Below are 18,263 nucleotides of genomic sequence, written 5' to 3' on the forward strand. Positions count from 1 at the left end.
ATCAGTATCTGCTCCCCTGGATTCTTTAGTATCGGTTAAGGTGGAAATGGGATGGCAAAGCAACTCACTCCACACTCACAAGCACAAAGGGACAGTAATAATCTAAAAAACTCAAATACCCTTAGTGCAAATTTTTTTTACTCCTTTACAATAGCATAATTTTAAACCTCTTCTTAAGGCTCAACAATGCATTGTGGACTTAAAACTCAAAAAGCCACTACTAGGCTTCAGGAATCTCGTAAAGGGGGAGAAAAAGCCTTAGACTTGTGCCTGCTGCTAATTTTGTGCTTTTTCTAACAAAATTATTCTATGTACAATTGTTTAATGCACTTTGATAGTTTGGAAAATCAATAAAGATTAAAAAAAAAAGCATTCAAGCTACTCTTAGTGTTACCTCATCAGCATAAAAACCCCCTCCTCCAAGTATTCCTACCTTCAGTAATAAATATTTTTCAATAATAAATACTTTTCAAATATTTCAATAAACAATTAAAATTAAAATAGATTAAAACTGGCGGTTTTCAAATCGTCTGGAAGCATTGGATTATTGCAGGTATATGGACATTAAATGATGTTGTTTCTAAATAGTTCACTGCTTAGTTTTTCACAGCTGCAACATAAATTTGGATTAAATAAATCACAAAGCTTTAAGTGGTTGCAGCTGAAGCAGGCTATTCAGGAGGGGTTCCCTGAATGGAAAATTCTTAATACTCAGTATAGTTTGGAATTCCTATGCTTTCAGGCGGATTTTTTAGGTCACCAAGCCGCGCAGTGGTAAAAATTGCTGTATGGATATTTGAATAAAAAACAAAAAACTGGTCTTAGGGATATTTGGAGCATTGAGATCAAGCACCAAATTTCTGCTTCTCAATGGCCACGACTTTGGTCTTGGAGATTGAAAAGTACAAGGTCAGCATCTATGAGACAAACTTGGTTCTTTTTGTTACATAGAGCTTTTTGAACCCCCAGTTCGTTTACAAACGTTGGATAGCTCTAGGTCTAATAGATGCTGGCATTGTAATTTAGATGCTGGGACTCTAGATCATTTACTTTTTTTCTGTCCCTTTGTCAATGCCTTTTGGAAGTTAATTTGGTCCCAAATTAATTCAATGTTAGAAAATCATGTTGCCCTATCCTATGATACTATTTTATTTGGAACGTCTATGAGATTCAAGAATCAAATTTCAGCAAATAACAATAAACTTTTGTTAATACTGACGGGGGTTGCCTTTCAACATATTACTGGAAATTGGAAGGATTATACTAAGCTTAATTATACCTTTTGGTGGAATTCAGTCTGTCATATTTATAAAATGGAGAGAATGCTTGCTATACAGCAAGGAAATTATAATAGTTTCAAAAAGATTTGGGGGCCATTGATTGCATATTCTATTTATTACATAGGACTATATTTAATGTGGGGATGGGGAGGTATGTTATGTGATTTAATGGGTTTATTCCTGATGAATGGGATGGGTGGGGAGGGGTCTTTTTTATATGCATTTGACAATAATTGTTAGAATGTCAAGTGATTTGTACGAATTATCTGATTGAATATTGTACACTTGTTGCAAGAGTTAAAACTGAATAAAGAATTTAAAATAAATAAATAAATAAATAAATTTCAATAAATTTCCATCCACATGCGCTGGGAGCCCTACTCTAAATTCGTAAAGAATAGCTGTACCAGGAGCGACCATAAAATCACTTCCCGCTAGTGTAATTGGACTGCGTCCGGATTGCCTGCCAGTATATAATGTTGGTAATACTGTTATGATAAACACTTATCTTTCCCAGCACTGTGCTGGATCAGGCCCACGTGCCTTTCATACACACTGATGTTCTTGTGGCAAGTCTACTCAGCCAAAGCAAATCCCCAGGCTATACTTAACAGCATATTAAGGTCCGAGGTACTAACTCGTGAAAATGGCTCCCCCCACGCGCATGCTGAATTCACACACGAACTGAGCACGTGCAAGGAGTGCGGATGTCGATGGTTGTAAAGGAGGCCACTGACTTCTTTGCTGCTGGGGTGGCACTGGAGCAATTCCGACAGCGAATCTCATCGGTTGGTAGGGATAGGGCATCCCTGCCAGCAAAGATAACATATGTGGCGGCAGCGTGGGGGGGGGAAGGGGTGAGAGCAGGGAGAAAATTCATTGCTCCACAGTCTACCTCTGGTTCCCTCCCCCCCCCAAAAAAAAATCAAATGCTGGCTACACGTCTGGAATGCAGAACCGATTCTTTTACAGGTGTGCAGCATACAACCAGTGTCACGAATAAGCTTCTGACCTCGTTACGTCCACTTCTTGTATCTTATTTTTTATTCCTCCAGCCTGTGAGTTGGATGGTCAAGCCCTGGAACCCGGACAGAACGTGTCCACTGCAGATGGCTGTCGGAGATGCATGTGCAAGGTGAGAGACTGGAGGTCGTGAGCCTCTTGCTTATTCAGTCATCTTTGGGTCCTTTAAAAAGCTTCTCTTTAAGCAGAATCCAAACAGGCCCTGTCTTAAAAATTAATGAAGATAACTGTTATCATGAATTTTCAAAGTATGGATGTGAAGGTACCCAGTGTATTTTACTGCTATATGTAAATTGCCTTTAAAACTGTTTAAAAATTAAAAAAAAAAAACACCCCAAAATATGTTAGTAATAGCAGTGAAATAATAATAATAATAATAACTTTATTCTTCTATACCGCCACAATCTTGCAATTCTAGGCGGTTTACAATCAAGGGAGCGAGTTACAATATGCAGATGATCAGAGGAAATACAGAGTGCAGAAATTTTAAGAAAGCAAAAATATAAATATACAGTTTGCTGAGCAAGAATAAAAGACATACCGTTTGCTAAGAAATTTCCGAGAGGACCTGTTAGGAAAAGGTCATGCATTTCAAAAAATACAGCGAAAATTACAATATGATAATAATAACAGTTTATATATATTGCTGAACCGTGAAGTTCTATGCGGACTTATGAGGGGAGAGAGGGAATGGGTAAGAGGTCGGGAGGACCTTTATTGTGGAGAGAGAAAGGAGCGGGTTAGTTGTCTAGGTATTTCATGAACAGGTATGTTTTTAGGCGCTTCCTAAATTCCTCATAAGTAGTCGGTGAAAGCAATCGATCTAGGTCTTTACCCCATATGGCAGCTTGGTGTGAGAGAAGGTATTCATGGTGTTTTTTCAGTTTGCAACCTCTAACTGGGGGAGAAACGAAGTTTGAATGTGTGCTTCTCTTGCGTCTGTTGGGGGAAAAGGAGAAAAGGTCCGTAATGTATTTGGGGGCTAGTCCATATAGTACTTTGAAGCAGAGGCAGGCGAATAAAAATTTTACGCGTGCTTCTGTCGGCAGCCAGTGCAATTGCCGGTAGTAAGGTGTCACGTGATCGAATTTCTTCAGCCCGAAGATAAGTCTGACCGCTGCGTTTTGCATTATTTGAAGACGTCGCATATTCTTTTGGGAGATTGCTAAACAGGCGATGTTGCAGTAGTCAAGTTGACTTAGTACGAGGGATTGCACTAGGATTCTGAATGCTGACGTATCGAAGTACGATTTAATGGATCTAAGTTTCAAAGTAAAGTAAAAGCACTTCCTGATTCTGGTTCTGGTCATGGTTTGTATGGATTTTGATGGCCTGCTGTTTCTCCTCTTCCCTGAAGATTGTATGATCTTTCTCCTGTGGACTTTTGTGATGGAAGCTCTTGGATTTCTCTGTCAGCACTGGAAAATGTGCATCTCTTGTTCTGTCTTTGTGAGGAAAAGCATTTCTGTTTCTCTAGTGCAGCCTCACAAACTTGTTCGAGCCGGGGCACGCTACATCTAGCATGTATCGCCCTACTACCGGCAGTTTCATTGGCTACCGATGGAAGCGCGCATAAAGCTTAAATTCGCCTGCTTCTGCTTTAAAGCGCTAAACGGACTTGCCCCTAAATACATAACTGACCTTTTCTCCTTCTCTGCCAACAGACACAAGAGAAGCTCTCATTCCTACTTCGTTTCCCCCCCAGTTAGAGGTTGTAAACTGAAAAAACACCATGAACACCTTCTTTCACATCAAGCAGCATTGTGGGGTAAAGACCTAGATCAACTGCTTTCGCCCACTACTTATGAGGAATTCAGAAAACGTCTAAAAACTCAACTGTTCCTAAAGTATCAAGACAACTGACCCACTCATCTTCTTTCTCCTCCATAGTGATTCCTCTGTCCTATTAATCTCTTTCTCCTCAACAACGCATTTCTGGTCCTATTAACAATAGTAATTTACAATAGTGATACAATAGTGATACAATAGTGATACAATAGTGATTTACAATAGTGACACCATGAACACCTTCTTTCACATCAAGCAGCATTGTGGGGTAAAGACCTAAATCAACTGCTTTCGCCCACTACTTATGAGGAATTCAGAAAACGTCTAAAAACTCAACTGTTCCTAAAGTATCTAGACAACTGACCCACTCATCTTCTTTCTCCTCCATAGTGATTCCTCTGTCCTATTAATCTCGTTCTCCTCAACAACGCATTTCCGGTCCTATTAACTCTCCTCTTCCCCCCTCTTAAATTCAATCAATTTGTACCTCTCTTAATCTATTGTAAACCGCATAGAACTTAACGGTATTGCGGTATATAAACTGTTATTATTATTATTATTATCTAGCGTCCCCGGCTTGAGACACCCGGAAGTGCGCTGGCATCGGCGTGATGATGTCTTGCGCATGCGTGATGGCAACGCGCCGTCGTCAGTGCCCGCGCAAAGGGCCTTCAAACGGGCTTTGCGCCGACAGAAAGACTGGCGCTGGAGAGAATGGCCGGCAGAGAGAAGAGGTGCCGGCGTTGAGAGATTGCTTACAGGACGTGCCTCTGTTCACGAGAGGCACGTCCTGAAGACAGTCATCCGGCGTCGGCACCTCTCCTCTTCCCCAGTGTACCGCGGCACGCCAGAAATCTCAAGAGGCACACAGTTTGCGATACACTTCTCTAGTGGTTTCTTGCAGTTTCGAGTGCAGTTTGACTATTGCAACTCTTTATACCAAGGAATTACCCAAAAAGAAATACGAAGATTACAAATTATATAAAATACAGCTGTTAAATTAATATACAATGCAAAAAAATTTGATCATGTTACCCCCCTCCTCATAAAATCCCACTGGTTACCAATTATGCATCGAATCACATATAAAATTTTACCACTGTACTTACTTTCAAAACTAAACATATGCATATACCCGGATTTATTGACAGACTTCTACTCCCTCATTGTCCAACCAGAAACCTTCGATCAGGCAATCAGCATCTTTTAGTGATCTCCTCCCCACGCCATATCTTTTATGACACTACCAGGAAAACATTTTTCTCAGTTACAGCACCCACAGCCTGGAACTCCCTGCCTTCACATCTTCGGGAAGAGATCCTGTTAGATAAATTTAAATCCAAGTTTAAAACTTTCTTTTTTAAAGACGCTTATGATCAATAATAATTAATACACAAAGGAGATGGTATACTGTTAACCAACACCAGTCAATCCACTCAAATATTTGAGTGGATTGACTGGTGTTGGTTAACAGTATACCATCTCCTTTGTGTATTGAACTGATATTATCCTCTCAAAAATATTTATTTATTATCCTTCCATCAACATATTTCAATAATAATTAATGGCAAGTCAAAGGAAGAGAATTCTCCTGCCTCATGTGCTGATCCATTTATGGTCTCCTTTCTTTAAATAACTTGTATTTCACCCATAATCCTTTCTTCTCCAGTTTGTCAATTTAGTCTAATTAGTCAATGTTTTCCCCCTTGATTTTAATAATTAAAATTTTGTGAACCGCTTAGACAATTTTTAAAGCGGTATCCAATTTTAAATAAAACTTGAAACTACTCTATGCATAGTTTATGAGCACATATTCTGTGGTGTCTATGTGTCACTGAGGTAAGGCTTTCTGCTACTGTATAATTTCTGTAGCATTCCAGCATGTTCTTTTATTCACCCTGTGCTTCGCAAAAAGGAGGTATGTTTGTGACGTAGGGTCTTTTGAAGTATTTGCAATAGAAACATAGAATATGACGGCAGAAAAGGGCCGTCGGCCCAACACGTCTGCCCACTCAAAAGAACCCTCCCCTTAAAAGAACTCTCCCCTAAGCAATTCCCCAAAGTGAACCCACATGTTTATCCCATCGTTTCTTGAAGTCGAGCACGTTGCTGGCCTCTACTACCTGATTTGGAAGGCCATTCCAAAGATCAACCACCCTTTCGGCAAAGAAGTACTTCCTGATGTCACCAGGAAATCTCCCACCCTTGAGTTTGAGCGGATGCCCTCTTGTTGCCGTGGGACCCGTAAGAAAAAGGATATCTTCCTTACGGGTCCCAAGGCAATGTAAGGCACGGATGGATATCTTTTCTTAGTTGGGGGCGTTTGCCGGATGAATCCGCAGAGTTAACATTGTTTTGGTAAGGTAGGTTTGCTATACACTTTGGGGCTGATTCTATAAACGGTGGCTAGTGGCACCTTTTGGCTCAGTAGTCAGTCAACAGTAGTCAATCAGCCACTAAGCACCGATTACAGAATCACACCTACCGGCATCAGTAGACGTCGTAATGTTAGGTGCCAATATATTAGGCCAGGGTTTTCCTGGCCTAGTTTACCAGCTTCGTAAGTCATACCATGCCTATTCTCCACCCCAACCACGCCCACTTTTCAGGTAGGCGTCCTGAGGCGCCACCCTGAATTCCACATACAACTTCAATTAGTGTTTAATTGGTTTTAATTGACTTTTAATGGTGTTTTCAATTAAAATGCCAATTAAAGTCAATTAAACATTTTGGAGTTGCGTGTGGAATTTGGCTATGTGCGTCTAGTAACATAGAAACATAGAAACATAGAAAGGTGACGGCAGAAAAGGGCTATAGCCCACCAAGTCTGCCCACTCTACTGACCCGCCCTATCAAGTCTGAGTGTCTTGCTAGGCCTCTGTAGGGATCCCACGTAGATGTCCCATTTATTCTTAAAGTCAAGCACGCTGTTGGCCTTGGCCACCTGCTCCGGAAGCTTATTCCAGTGCCCTATCACTCTTTCCGTGAAGAAATACTTCCTAATGTCACCCCTAAATTTCCCTCCTCTGAGTTTGAGCGGATGCCCTCTTGTGGCCGAGGGTCCCCTGAGTAGAAAGATGTCATCTTCTACCTCGACACGACCAGTGATGTATTTAAACGTTTCAATCATGTCTCCCCTCTCCCTGCGTTCCTCCAGAGTGTAGAGCTGCAGTTTATTCAGTCTCTCCTCATACGAGAGACCCTTGAGCCCCGAAATATTCCTAGTGGCCATCCGCTGAACCGACTCGACTCTAAGCACATCTTTGCGGTAATGTGGCCTCCAGAACTGCACACAGTACTCCAGGTGAGGTCTTACCATGGTTCTGTACAGTGGCAATATGACCTCAGGTTTCCTGCTTACGAAACTTCTATTGATACATCCCATCATTTGTCTTGCCTTGGATGATGCTTTTTCCACCTGATTTGCAACCTTCATGTCTGCACTGATGATCACTCCCAAGTCTCGCTCAACTATCGTCCTGGTCAACGTTTCTCCATTTAAGGTGTAGGTTTTGCATGGATTCCTGCTACCGAGGTGCATGACCTTACATTTCTTGGCGTTGAAGCCCAGCTGCCATGTTGAGGACCAGTTCTCCAATGTAAGCAGGTCCTGCGTCATACAATCCTGCAAATCATTTTCCCTTACTATATTGCATATTTTGGCGTCATCGGCGAATAATGTTACTTTACCCTGAAGCCCTCGTGTCAAGTCCCCTATGAATATGTTAAAAAGGAGTGGACCCAGGACTGAGCCCTGCGGGACTCCGCTGATCACTTCCGATGTTTCAGAGAAGGTGCCATTGACCACCACTCTTTGAAGTCTACCACTCAGCCAATCCCTGACCCAAGTAGTTAGCGTCTCACCTATCCCCATTGATTTCATCTTGCTTAAAAGCCTGCGGTGTGGGACACTGTCAAAAGCTTTACTAAAATCCAAGTATACTATGTCCAGAGACTCCCCGGAGTCCAGCTTCGTTGTTACCCAATCAAAGAAGCCGATGAGATTAGATTGACATGACCTACCCCTACCCCTAGTAGCGCCTAACCTAGGCACCATTTATAGAATCAGCACGCCGATGTTTGAGCCCAGGCCAAAAGCGCTCCGACAAAGCTGCACCAGCAATTACGCGCAGGGACGAATGTGTGCCGCCACCTGAAGCCGCTCTGTTCCCGTTAGCGCTGTGAGTGTGTGTGTGTGTGTGTGTGGAACCACTCCAGTACATTGAGAAATACTCACGCTTATGTTGGGGGGGGTGTGGGGGTTCCCTCCACACCTCCCCTCAGAGTGGAAGAGCCGGTGTTCGGGAGGAAAGTGGGACTTTTCAGTGTATTGGGGGGGTTCCCCTCCACACTCCCGCTCAACGTGAGCGCGAGTATTTCTCAGTATAGTGTGTGTGTGTGGGGGGGGTCCGCCCTACACCCTCACAGCGCTAACGGGAATGGTCAGAACGGCTTCAGGCAGCGGTACACATTCGTCCCTGCGCAGAATTGTCAGCATGCCAATGTTCGGTGTGCTTTTGATGGGTTACCATAGAATCAGCCCCTTTATCCTCTTCCTCCTTCTCCTCCTCTAAGAGAGAGGAAGGGACAGTAGCTGGCATGAAAAGGCAGAGTGGATAGGCCTTATGGCCTTTACCTGCCTTCAGTTCTCTCTTTGTCCCTGTCAATGTACAAATATCCATCAGTGCCTTAGCTTGTTCCTCTCTCTCTCTCTGTCAGTAGGATGGGGAGCTGGTGTGTACAGATGTTCGTCAATGTTCCCAGCACTGCACCCATGGTATCAAGCCCCCCTTTGGGTCCTGCTGTGCTGACTGCTCTGTCTGTGATTTCCATGGCCAGCTGATTCCCAGTGGTGTCTCCTTTGTATCGAATGGCAACGCGTGCGAGCGTTGTGTGTGCTTGGTAAGTTATCGTTTGTGGTGTTTGCATACTGTGTGTTTTGCTGCCTTTGGAACATTGCACGATCACCCCCAAGGTCTTTCATGGGTTAGCGCACACGAGACCCTCACTTTCCACTGTACACCAGTCCTTTGAATTTCTAGGCCCCAAAAGCCTGACTGCATTTTTTTTTGCTTTGAATTTTAGGGGCCGATTCTCTGACCACTTACTAAAGCTTTCTGAGATTAGTTCTCATTCTGTCGACTTCCTTAAGAATGTCCGTCTATTGCAGATCTTCGTATCGTCTGCAAAAGGACACGCTTTTCTTCTAACTCCCTCTGCTTTCTTGCTCAGAAAGATAATTGAACAGAGCCAGCCCCTGGACCGATCCCCTCGGCCCTCCACTAATCTCTGCTCTCTCCTCAGGGTGAAATTCCTGCTTTTTTTTAGCTGCGTCAGGAATTCGTTTCCTCCGTTTATGGCATGACTAAATTACTACACGAAAACAAACATTGTAATTCTAAAGAACATCGAGATCAATCCATATGCCTGACGTTCATTATCATGGCCATCTGACAGTTAACCATCTTTCTTTTCCATAGCCAGTTTTAAAAGGATGCCAGTATTCATTACATATGCAGTAAAACCTTGAATTGCAAGTAAATTGGTTTGCAAGTATTTTGCAAGACAAGAAAAACATTTTATTAAATTTTAACTTGATATACAAGCAATGTCTTGCAATACAAGTACATACAGTATGCACGAGTCACATTATCACAACTGAGTTGATGGTTCTTCTCTCTCTGACGCTGCGGAAGCGTAGTGACTGTTCTAAACAAGCGAGGTCTTGCAATACAAGTACGTATAGTATTTTGTATTAAAGTTTTTGGGTTGTGGAACGAATCGTCTGAGTTTCCATTATTTCCTATGGAGAAATTCACTTTGATATACGAGTGCTTTGGATTACAAGCATGTTTTCAGAATGAATTATGCTCGTAAACCAAGGTTTTACTGTAGTAACATACATAGTAGATGACGGCAGATAAAGATCCGAATGGTCTATCCAGTTTGCCCAATCTGATTCAATTATAATATATATAGGACCAATTAGTTGATGTTTCAATCACTATGTAATACCTCAGTCAATGGCACAGTCAAAAAGGGGGAGGGGAAGACTGCCTTGGGTGCCATCTTCAAGTGGCAACGCTGGCGCCCCTCTACGTTCTTCTTTAGATGCTCACCGGCACGAGCAGCATCTTCCACTTGCTGGTCACACCGGCCTCGGCTCCCTTTTGACGTGACTCCCTGCTCGTGGGACCAGGAAGTGATGTTGGAAGGGAGTCGAGGCCGCGGTGGAAGATACTGCTCATGCTGGTGGGGGCGGGGAGGGGTGTTTAAGAGGCAGGGAAGAGTGGCGGGGGAGGGGGTGCTTAAGTGGCGTGGAAGAGTGGCAGGGAGGGGGCGCTTAAGTGGCGGGGAAAAGTGACAGGGGGAGAGGGCGCTTAAGAGGCGGGGAAGAGTGGCAGAGGAGGGGGTGCTTAAGTGGTGGGGAAGAGGGGGTACACAGCACGGGCTTAAAGACTAGTTCTATAATATATGTGTTTAACTTCACACAGTCTCTGCCCCAGGAATACCTATCTGAGGACATACTATAGAAAAGTATGTTCTATACGTTGGTTGTCTGTGCTGTTTTGCATGCAAAGCCCTGAGAAGCTTTATAAGCACCTATTTCTGTGCATAAAGCACTGCTTTAAACATAAAAAAGGTCCATAAAATTACCTCCACGATAGGAAAATCCTTTGAGAGTAGGGTTGCCAGATTTCCTCCAGCCAAACCTCCTGTCTCCTTCCCCAAAGTCTCGAGGCCCTCTGTGCATGCATTGACATTGATGCAATGACATCACGCGCATGCATGCGTACGTATGACATCATCGCATGCACAGAGGGCCTCCAGATGAGGCCCCGAGCTCGGGGACTTCCAGAATCCGGACAAACTGCTGGGCTTTAGAAATTCCTCCGGGCTTTCCCAGACGTCTGGTAACCCTATTTGAGGATAACCGATCTGGGCACAGGGAAGGACAGAATGATTTCTTCCTCTGTCACAGCAAGAGAGAATGCTGCCATTGCAGATGCAGGGAAGAGAGAGACTGCTCTCAGGAGTAAAGACAAAAGAGAGTCAATATCTTAGGAACCGCTGAGAGAAGGAGAAACTTTAGAGATGAGGGAAAAGCAGCTGCAGTCCCTAGATGAGAAAGAGAGACTCTTGGCCTTCCAAGAGAGACTCATGACCTTCGTTTTCAGAGTTCCGCCTTTAGGTCTCTTTATGAATGGCGAATTGCGAGAACTGACGGCAGCCATTCACAGAGCAGTGCGGGACCAGGCAGGAAGCGATAAGCTCATGCTCCTGCCTTATGCACCACTCTGCAGCAAGAAAGGAGGCAGCCATCTTGCAGGAGCGCAGAAAGCTCCTGGCGAGACTGCGCTGGACCACCAGCATTTACAAAAAGGTACCAGGGGCAGGGGGCTGCGGGCTTCCTACAACAAAATGCACCAGACCACCAGATGCACCTACGTGTAGAGGAGAAAAAAACCACAAATAAAAATTTCTGAACCAGACGTTCAAATACTTGAAGGGTATTAACGTAGAACAAAATCTTTTCCAGAGAAAGGAAAATGGTAAAACCAGAGGACATAATTTGAGGTTGAGGGGTGGTAGATTCAGGGGCAATGTTAGGAAATTCTACTTTACGGAGAGGGTGGTGGATGCCTGGAATGCGCTCCCGAGAGAGGTGGTGGAGAGTAAAACTGTGACTTGAGTTCAAAGAAGCGTGGGATGAACACAGAAGATTTAGAATCAGTAAATAATATTAAAGATTGAACTAGGCCAGTTACTGGGCAGACTTGTACGGTCTGCGTCTGTGTATGGCCGTTTGGAGGAGGATGGGCAGGGGAGGGCTTCAATGGCTGGGAGGTTGTAGATGGGCTGGAGTAAGTCTTAACAGAGATTTCGGCAGTTGGAACCCAAGCACAGTACCGGGTAAAGCTTTGGATTCTTGCCCAGAAATAGCTAAGAAGAAAAAAAAAAAAAAAAAAATTTAAATTGAATCAGGTTGGGCAGACTGGATGGACCATTTGGGTCTTTATCTGCCGTCATCTACTATGTTACTATGTAATTTTTTTTTCTTGGTTGTTCCTCCTCTACATGTTGGTGCGTCTTATGGTCAGGCGCATCTTATAGGCTGAAAAATACAGTAGTACTCTTAGAAATGTTAAAAGAGAGAGAGAGTGAGAGAGACCTCTCTAGTTCTTATAGATGGAGATAATAGTGACACACATAGAAACTCTTACACACAGGAAACAAGACAGACAGTTGCAGTCTTTAGAGAAGAGAATGCAGACAGATCATGCTGTGGGTATAGTCACTCTTTTCCTTTGTGTCTTGCTTAGGATGGGAATATAATATGTGAACTGTTCTCCTGCCCTGCTCTGGAATGCGTGGAATCGGAAGAGGTTCCTGGAGAATGCTGCAAGCGGTGTCGCAGTAAGTGCCCAGAAATTAGACGTGGAGAATAAGGAGCACATGGAGAATTGTTTAGAGGAAGTAATGGAATTCAAAATGAGAATGGAAGAATTAGGATGGGGCTAATGAAGGGTAACTTAGTAAATGATGGCAGATAAAGATCTGCACGGTCCATTCAGTCTGCCCATAAGTTATACCCATTAAAAAATTAACTTGTCTCTTCTTTGATATTTCTGGGTCGTGGATTGTAAAGTCCACCTGGCATTGTCCTAGGTTCCAAATGCTGAAGTTGGCATCTAATCAAGCCCTTGTGACATCACTGCTGAGTTGGTTCTTAGGCAGTAGTGAGAGGTCCTGGTTTGGAGTTCTCCCAGCGGTGCGAGGCTGGTGAGTGTTGTGTGATGAGTGACGAGAGTGTATTTTCAGACTGGAGCTGTGGATGGCCCATGGCCTCTGGCAAAGCCGACGGGCGAGGTACGGACTTGTGTTGGGCATGATGGTTCAGTTGTGGGTGCGGGTGGTGCATGGAGCATGGGGAGGGCGTTTAATGGATGGTCAAGTCGGGAGGGGGGAGGAGTTGGCACAGCGTTTGAGGATTTTTGAAGTTTCCAGATGGATAGTGGTATGGGTTGTATGGGTTTGATGTGAACTTTTGTTGAGTTGGTTGGGTGGATGTATTTGTTGTTTATTGGATGTGTTTATATGATGTGGATTGGGGTTGTGTTTGTGGTGATGTGAAATTTTAGGGGAGGCGGTGAATTTGATTGACTGAGAGTGTGAGTGTATGGAATTGTATTGATTGTGTTTGGTGTATGGCTCTTTTTTGTGTATGGTATTATGTTCTAATATATGTGAGCTATTAAACTGTAATTATAAATCCCGTTGTTGTTTAGAAAATGCATATTTATTGGGGAAATCCAAGGTAGAGAAAATGAGAGGCATTTTCTAAAGTTAAAAGGGGATGGATTCCGTTCAAACGTAAGGAAGTTCTTCACCCAGAGAGTGATAGAAAACTGAAACGCTCTTCCAGAGGCTGTTATAGGGGGAAACACCCTCCAGGGATTCAAGACAAAGTAGACAAGTTCCTGCTTAACCAGTGCGCATGCAGGCAAGGCTAGACTCAGGGCACTGGTCTTTGACCTAAGGGCCGCCGTGGGAGCAGACTGCTGGGCATGATGGACTACTGGTTTGACCCAGCAGCGGCAATTCTTATGATCATATGTTCTTATGAGGCATTATGACATCACAATCTCAGCTCTGAAATGTTTCTACTCTTTGGGTTTCTGCCAGGTATCATAGTAACATAGTAAATGACGGCAGATAAAGACCTGAATGGTCCATCTAGTCTGCCCATACATTATACCCATTAAAAAATTAACTTGTCTCTTCTTTGATATTTCTGGGTCATAGACTGTAAAGTCCACCTGGTATTGTCCTAGGTTCCAAATGCTGAAGTTGCCGTCCAAGCTCACTCCAGCCTATCCAACCATCCTGTTGTTTGCAGGATATTCACCATAAAGTCTGGCCAGTAACATCCTCATGTTCCAAATTAGTGGAGTTCCCATTAATGCCCACCCCAGCCCATTCTACACCGAATCACCACATATGGGACACAGACTGTGCAAGTCTGTCCAATACTGGCCTTAGTTCTTTAATTTCCATCCTTCATTTTCTAATTAATTAGAGATCCTCTATTTTCATCCCACCTTTTTTGAATTCCATCACTGTTTTCAAAAATGCATGGGATAAAAATAGTAGGGGAAGGAGGAGGGGAATAGGAAGGGAGTTTTGGAGAATTGTAAAGCAAAGAGGTGGTTGGAGGAAGGAGAATAGGACCAAGGTGGAGCAGTAGAGAGAGATGGGCACAGAAGAGTATTAGAAAAGCATGGCGGATGTGGAGAGGATGAGCAGAGAAAAGGGGAAGAACAGGGAGAAGATGAGGAAGATGGAGGAAGCGCAGCAGAGGGTAATGGGGGTGAGGGGTGAGAGAGAGTGGAAGAGAACTGGAGAGAGGGAGAAATGGGAGAAGGAAAGAGTGAGATTTCAAGATGGGGTGTATTTAGGAGAAATGGAAGATGGAGAAGGGGAGAGAACACTTTTCCAGGTGGATCAGGGTAGGGTGGGGTGGGAAGAGACAGACAGCATCCGAAGTTGAACTGAGACAGAGTCTGAGGAGAGAAAAGCAGAGAAAGAACTCGTAGACATCAAGAGTTGATTTGAAGGGTTGGTGATGGCAAGAAGGAGCTTACATGGATAACTTACCTAGTTAGGTGGTAATCTTGTCCAGTATTTCTTGATCCACATTGAGCTTCATACTGCCTCCATCATTGAATATTGTGGAACCAAACAGTGTCTCTCTTTGATGCTAAAACAGAAAAACACTGCAGCGTTTTAGCTCTCTCTAATTTCTCCCTGCCCCAGGTTGCATGGATGGATCCACCAGGCATAGCAATGGGGAAAACTGGACACTTCATGCTGACCCCTGCCAGACCTGCCGGTGTCAGGTGAGAGATAATTTCAAGTTTATTTTAAAAAATTTTATATCGCTTATTCAAATTTCTAAATGGTGTACAGCAATAATAAAAGAGAAATCATTAAAAGAAACAAAACCAATTAATGTTAAAATATTATACAATACGGTATCAAGTTAGTAGACTTTAACATAAACACATATACTAACTGAACACAATTGGGAAAGTAGGACTGAACTACAATAATTTAAGATAAAGCACACTTAGGGATAAAACAATAGGTAGGGAAAGGGACTATAGTTAATTTAGTCCTAAAAAGGACCGTTTTATCCAAAAGCATCCTCAAATAAAAATGTTTTGAGTTTTGCTTTAAACTGCTTTATCGAGGTTTCCACACATAAGTGATTGGGCAATGAATTCCATAGGGTGGGTGCAGTGACAGCGAAATTATTAGATCTCAACGTATTAATTAATTTCAAAGATGGTACAACTAAGAGGTTTTGTGATACGGAGCGAAGAGATTTAGCGGGGTGATAAGGAGTAAGCAGTCTCTGTGGTCTCTGCAGAGGATCAAAATGCTGAGCCCCTGGGGATAGAAAATCCTGCCCATGTGTGAAAATATAAGTTAAGTATATCATTAAGGATACTCTACCATATACCAGCTCTGGTGATCATTTAATGACTAAGGTAATAACACAATGGATTCACCTAAGGGATGCATACGTGTTATGATGGCCCTGATTTGATCTCGCTGTGGCTCCAGTGCAGGAGATTGGGCACTGAACACTTATGATTTCATTATATATGTATTTACATATACATGTATATAAATATATTTTGAGTGTCTACTACTAGAGTTGAAGATCTAGGATTGAAGTATCAAATTTACAAACCAGTGAACTTTTGGGACGATAGAAACATAGTAACATGATGGCAGATAAAGGCCAAATGGCCCATCCAGTCTGCCCATCTGCAACATCCACTATCTCCTCCTCTCCCTATTGGTTAAGGCTCTTAACATTTGCATCGCCTCTTCCTATAGGCTAAGGCTCTTTACACCTGCATTGTGATGTCGTAGAACTTTATGGTTGTAGAAATAGAGAAACGTGATGGCAGATAAAGGCCAAATGTCCCATCCAGTCTGTCCATCTGCAACATCCACTATCTCCTCCTCTCCCTATTGGTTAAGGCTCTTAACATTTGCATCGCCTCTTCCTATAGGCTAAGGCTCTTTACACCTGCATTGTGATGTCGTAGAACTTTATGGTTGTAGAAATAGAGAAACGTGATGGCAGATAAAGGTCAAATGGCTCATCTAGTCTGTCCATCCGCAGTAACCATAATCTCACTCCCTATTGGCTAAGGCTCTTACCATTTGCATCTCCTTTTCCTATAGGCTAAGGCTCTTTACACCTTCATTGTGATTTCATAGAACTTTATGGTTATAGAAACATATACCTAAAATATTATCACCCAAAGTGGCTAAAGAAACACTATACCAAACTAACAAATCTAAACCACTTTATCGCGATCTTGTGCAGGCTGTTTCCCCAGATGCTTGGATGTTTATGCCTGTGGCCCTGAAGCAGTGGATTGACTATTGTATCCACGAAACGCTGGCCGCGTCGGCAGTAGACTGTCAGCATACAAGGCAGTATATGGCAGTACACGTAGCAATGGCAAAAGCTGAGATAAGTGTTTAGCTGTCAATTATTTCTCTAAACCGAGGGAGTAATACATCTACGGATATTTATGAGGCAGTTTTTAAATTTGACTTAAGCCTTTAAAAAATGTATATAAAAAAAGATTAAATATTTAAAAAGATTATCAAAAACGAAGTATTAAGAAAAGTAAGGAATTAAGTTATTGGGAAATGACTAAGTGACTGGAGCATGGAGCAGAAAACACTACGCTGACTGTCCAGTCTATGATATGACTGCGCGTAGGCTCCAATTCTGAGGCCTTTTTCCTGAATAGTCTCTAGTTATACTAGATATAAGGGATTGCTGATATAACCACAGTATAGAACAGTCTGGATGCACCTCCTATATAAACTGGTATAGATTTGTTAGTTTGGTATAGAAACATAGAAACATGATGGCAGATAAAGGCCAAATGGCCCATCCAGTCTGCCCATCTGCAACATCCACTATCTCTTCCTCTTTCTATAGGCTAAGGCTCTTTACAACTGCATTGTGATGTAATAGAACTTTATGGTTGTAGAAATAGATAAACGTGATGGCAGAAAAAGGTCAAATGGCTCATCTAGTCTGTCCATCCGCAGTAACCATAATCTCTCTCCCTATTGGCTAAGGCTCTTAACATTTGCATCTCCTCTTCCTATAGGCTAAAGCTCTTTACACCTGCATTGTGATGTCATAGAACTTTATGGTTATAGAAACATATAAACATGATGGTAGATAAAGGCCAAATGGCCCATCTAGTCTGCCCATCCACAGAAACCATTATCTCTTCCTCGCTTTAAGAGATCCCACGTGCCTATCCCAGGTTTTTGCTCTTCCTGAAATCTGGCATTCTTTGTCTTTCCCCTGGCTAGAGGATGCATGCTGAAGAAATTTCAGAGTAGATTGCTTTCTTACCAGGCAGCAAACTGGGAGTCAGAAATCCACACATTTTCATTAAATTCTACATCTTATTTCCAGTTTAGAAAACTGCTTAAAACCTACTTCAGAAATTTTTAGATGTGTAGCATTTAAATATTCATTTATGATTGTCGGTTTATTAATTGTGTGAGTTATATTTGTAATTCGCTGTATATAAACGGTTTCTTTTATTGTTTGTTATCCGCATTGAACTGCAAGGTATTGTGGGATAGAAATAAAATTTTATGGTATGTAGGTGCCTCTTTGGGCTCCTTTTACTAAGCCACGCTAGTGGTTTTAATGCACGCACCAGATTAGTGCGCGCTAGCCGAAAATATACCACCTGCTCAAAAGGAGGCAGTAGCGGCTAACGTGCACGGCAAATTATCATGTGCTATTCCGCGCGTTAAGGCCCTAACGCAGCTTTGTAAAAGGAGCCTTTTGTCTTCATAACATATTAGCATATATGGTATTTCAGCCGCAGGAGGCTTTGCCATTTATGGATGTTTTGCATCTTCTCTGACAGGAAGGTCGAACTGTGTGCCAGAAGAGACAGTGTGCCTCTCTGTGCCGAAACCCAGCGAGTCCGAGGCCAGGAACCTGCTGTCCAGTTTGTGATGGTGAGAATTTCAGGGTAAAGGAAGAGATGGGAATGGGCAGAGCAGAGGCATCGGAACAGGAGAGGCCATAGGGGCCATGGC

The 18,263-nt window shown here is 42.9% G+C and overlaps 1 protein-coding gene across 5 annotated transcripts in view; it reads left to right on the forward strand.

Annotated features, from left to right (window-relative positions):
• The window catches only part of KCP (kielin cysteine rich BMP regulator), a 193,396-nt gene that overhangs the window by 52,731 nt on the left and 122,402 nt on the right, over positions 1-18,263 (forward strand). For all 5 annotated transcript variants that reach the window (XM_033958835.1, XM_033958838.1, XM_033958836.1 and 2 more), the window contains exons 10-14: positions 2,336-2,415; positions 8,814-8,993; positions 12,416-12,509; positions 14,910-14,992; positions 18,089-18,182. In XM_033958835.1, coding sequence (XP_033814726.1) covers positions 2,336-2,415; positions 8,814-8,993; positions 12,416-12,509; positions 14,910-14,992; positions 18,089-18,182 — 531 coding nt within the window. The remainder of the gene's footprint in view (positions 1-2,335; positions 2,416-8,813; positions 8,994-12,415; positions 12,510-14,909; positions 14,993-18,088; positions 18,183-18,263) is intronic.

This window comes from Geotrypetes seraphini, chromosome 9 (genome assembly GCF_902459505.1).
Source record: "Geotrypetes seraphini chromosome 9, aGeoSer1.1, whole genome shotgun sequence".
Lineage (NCBI taxonomy): Eukaryota > Metazoa > Chordata > Amphibia > Gymnophiona > Dermophiidae > Geotrypetes > Geotrypetes seraphini.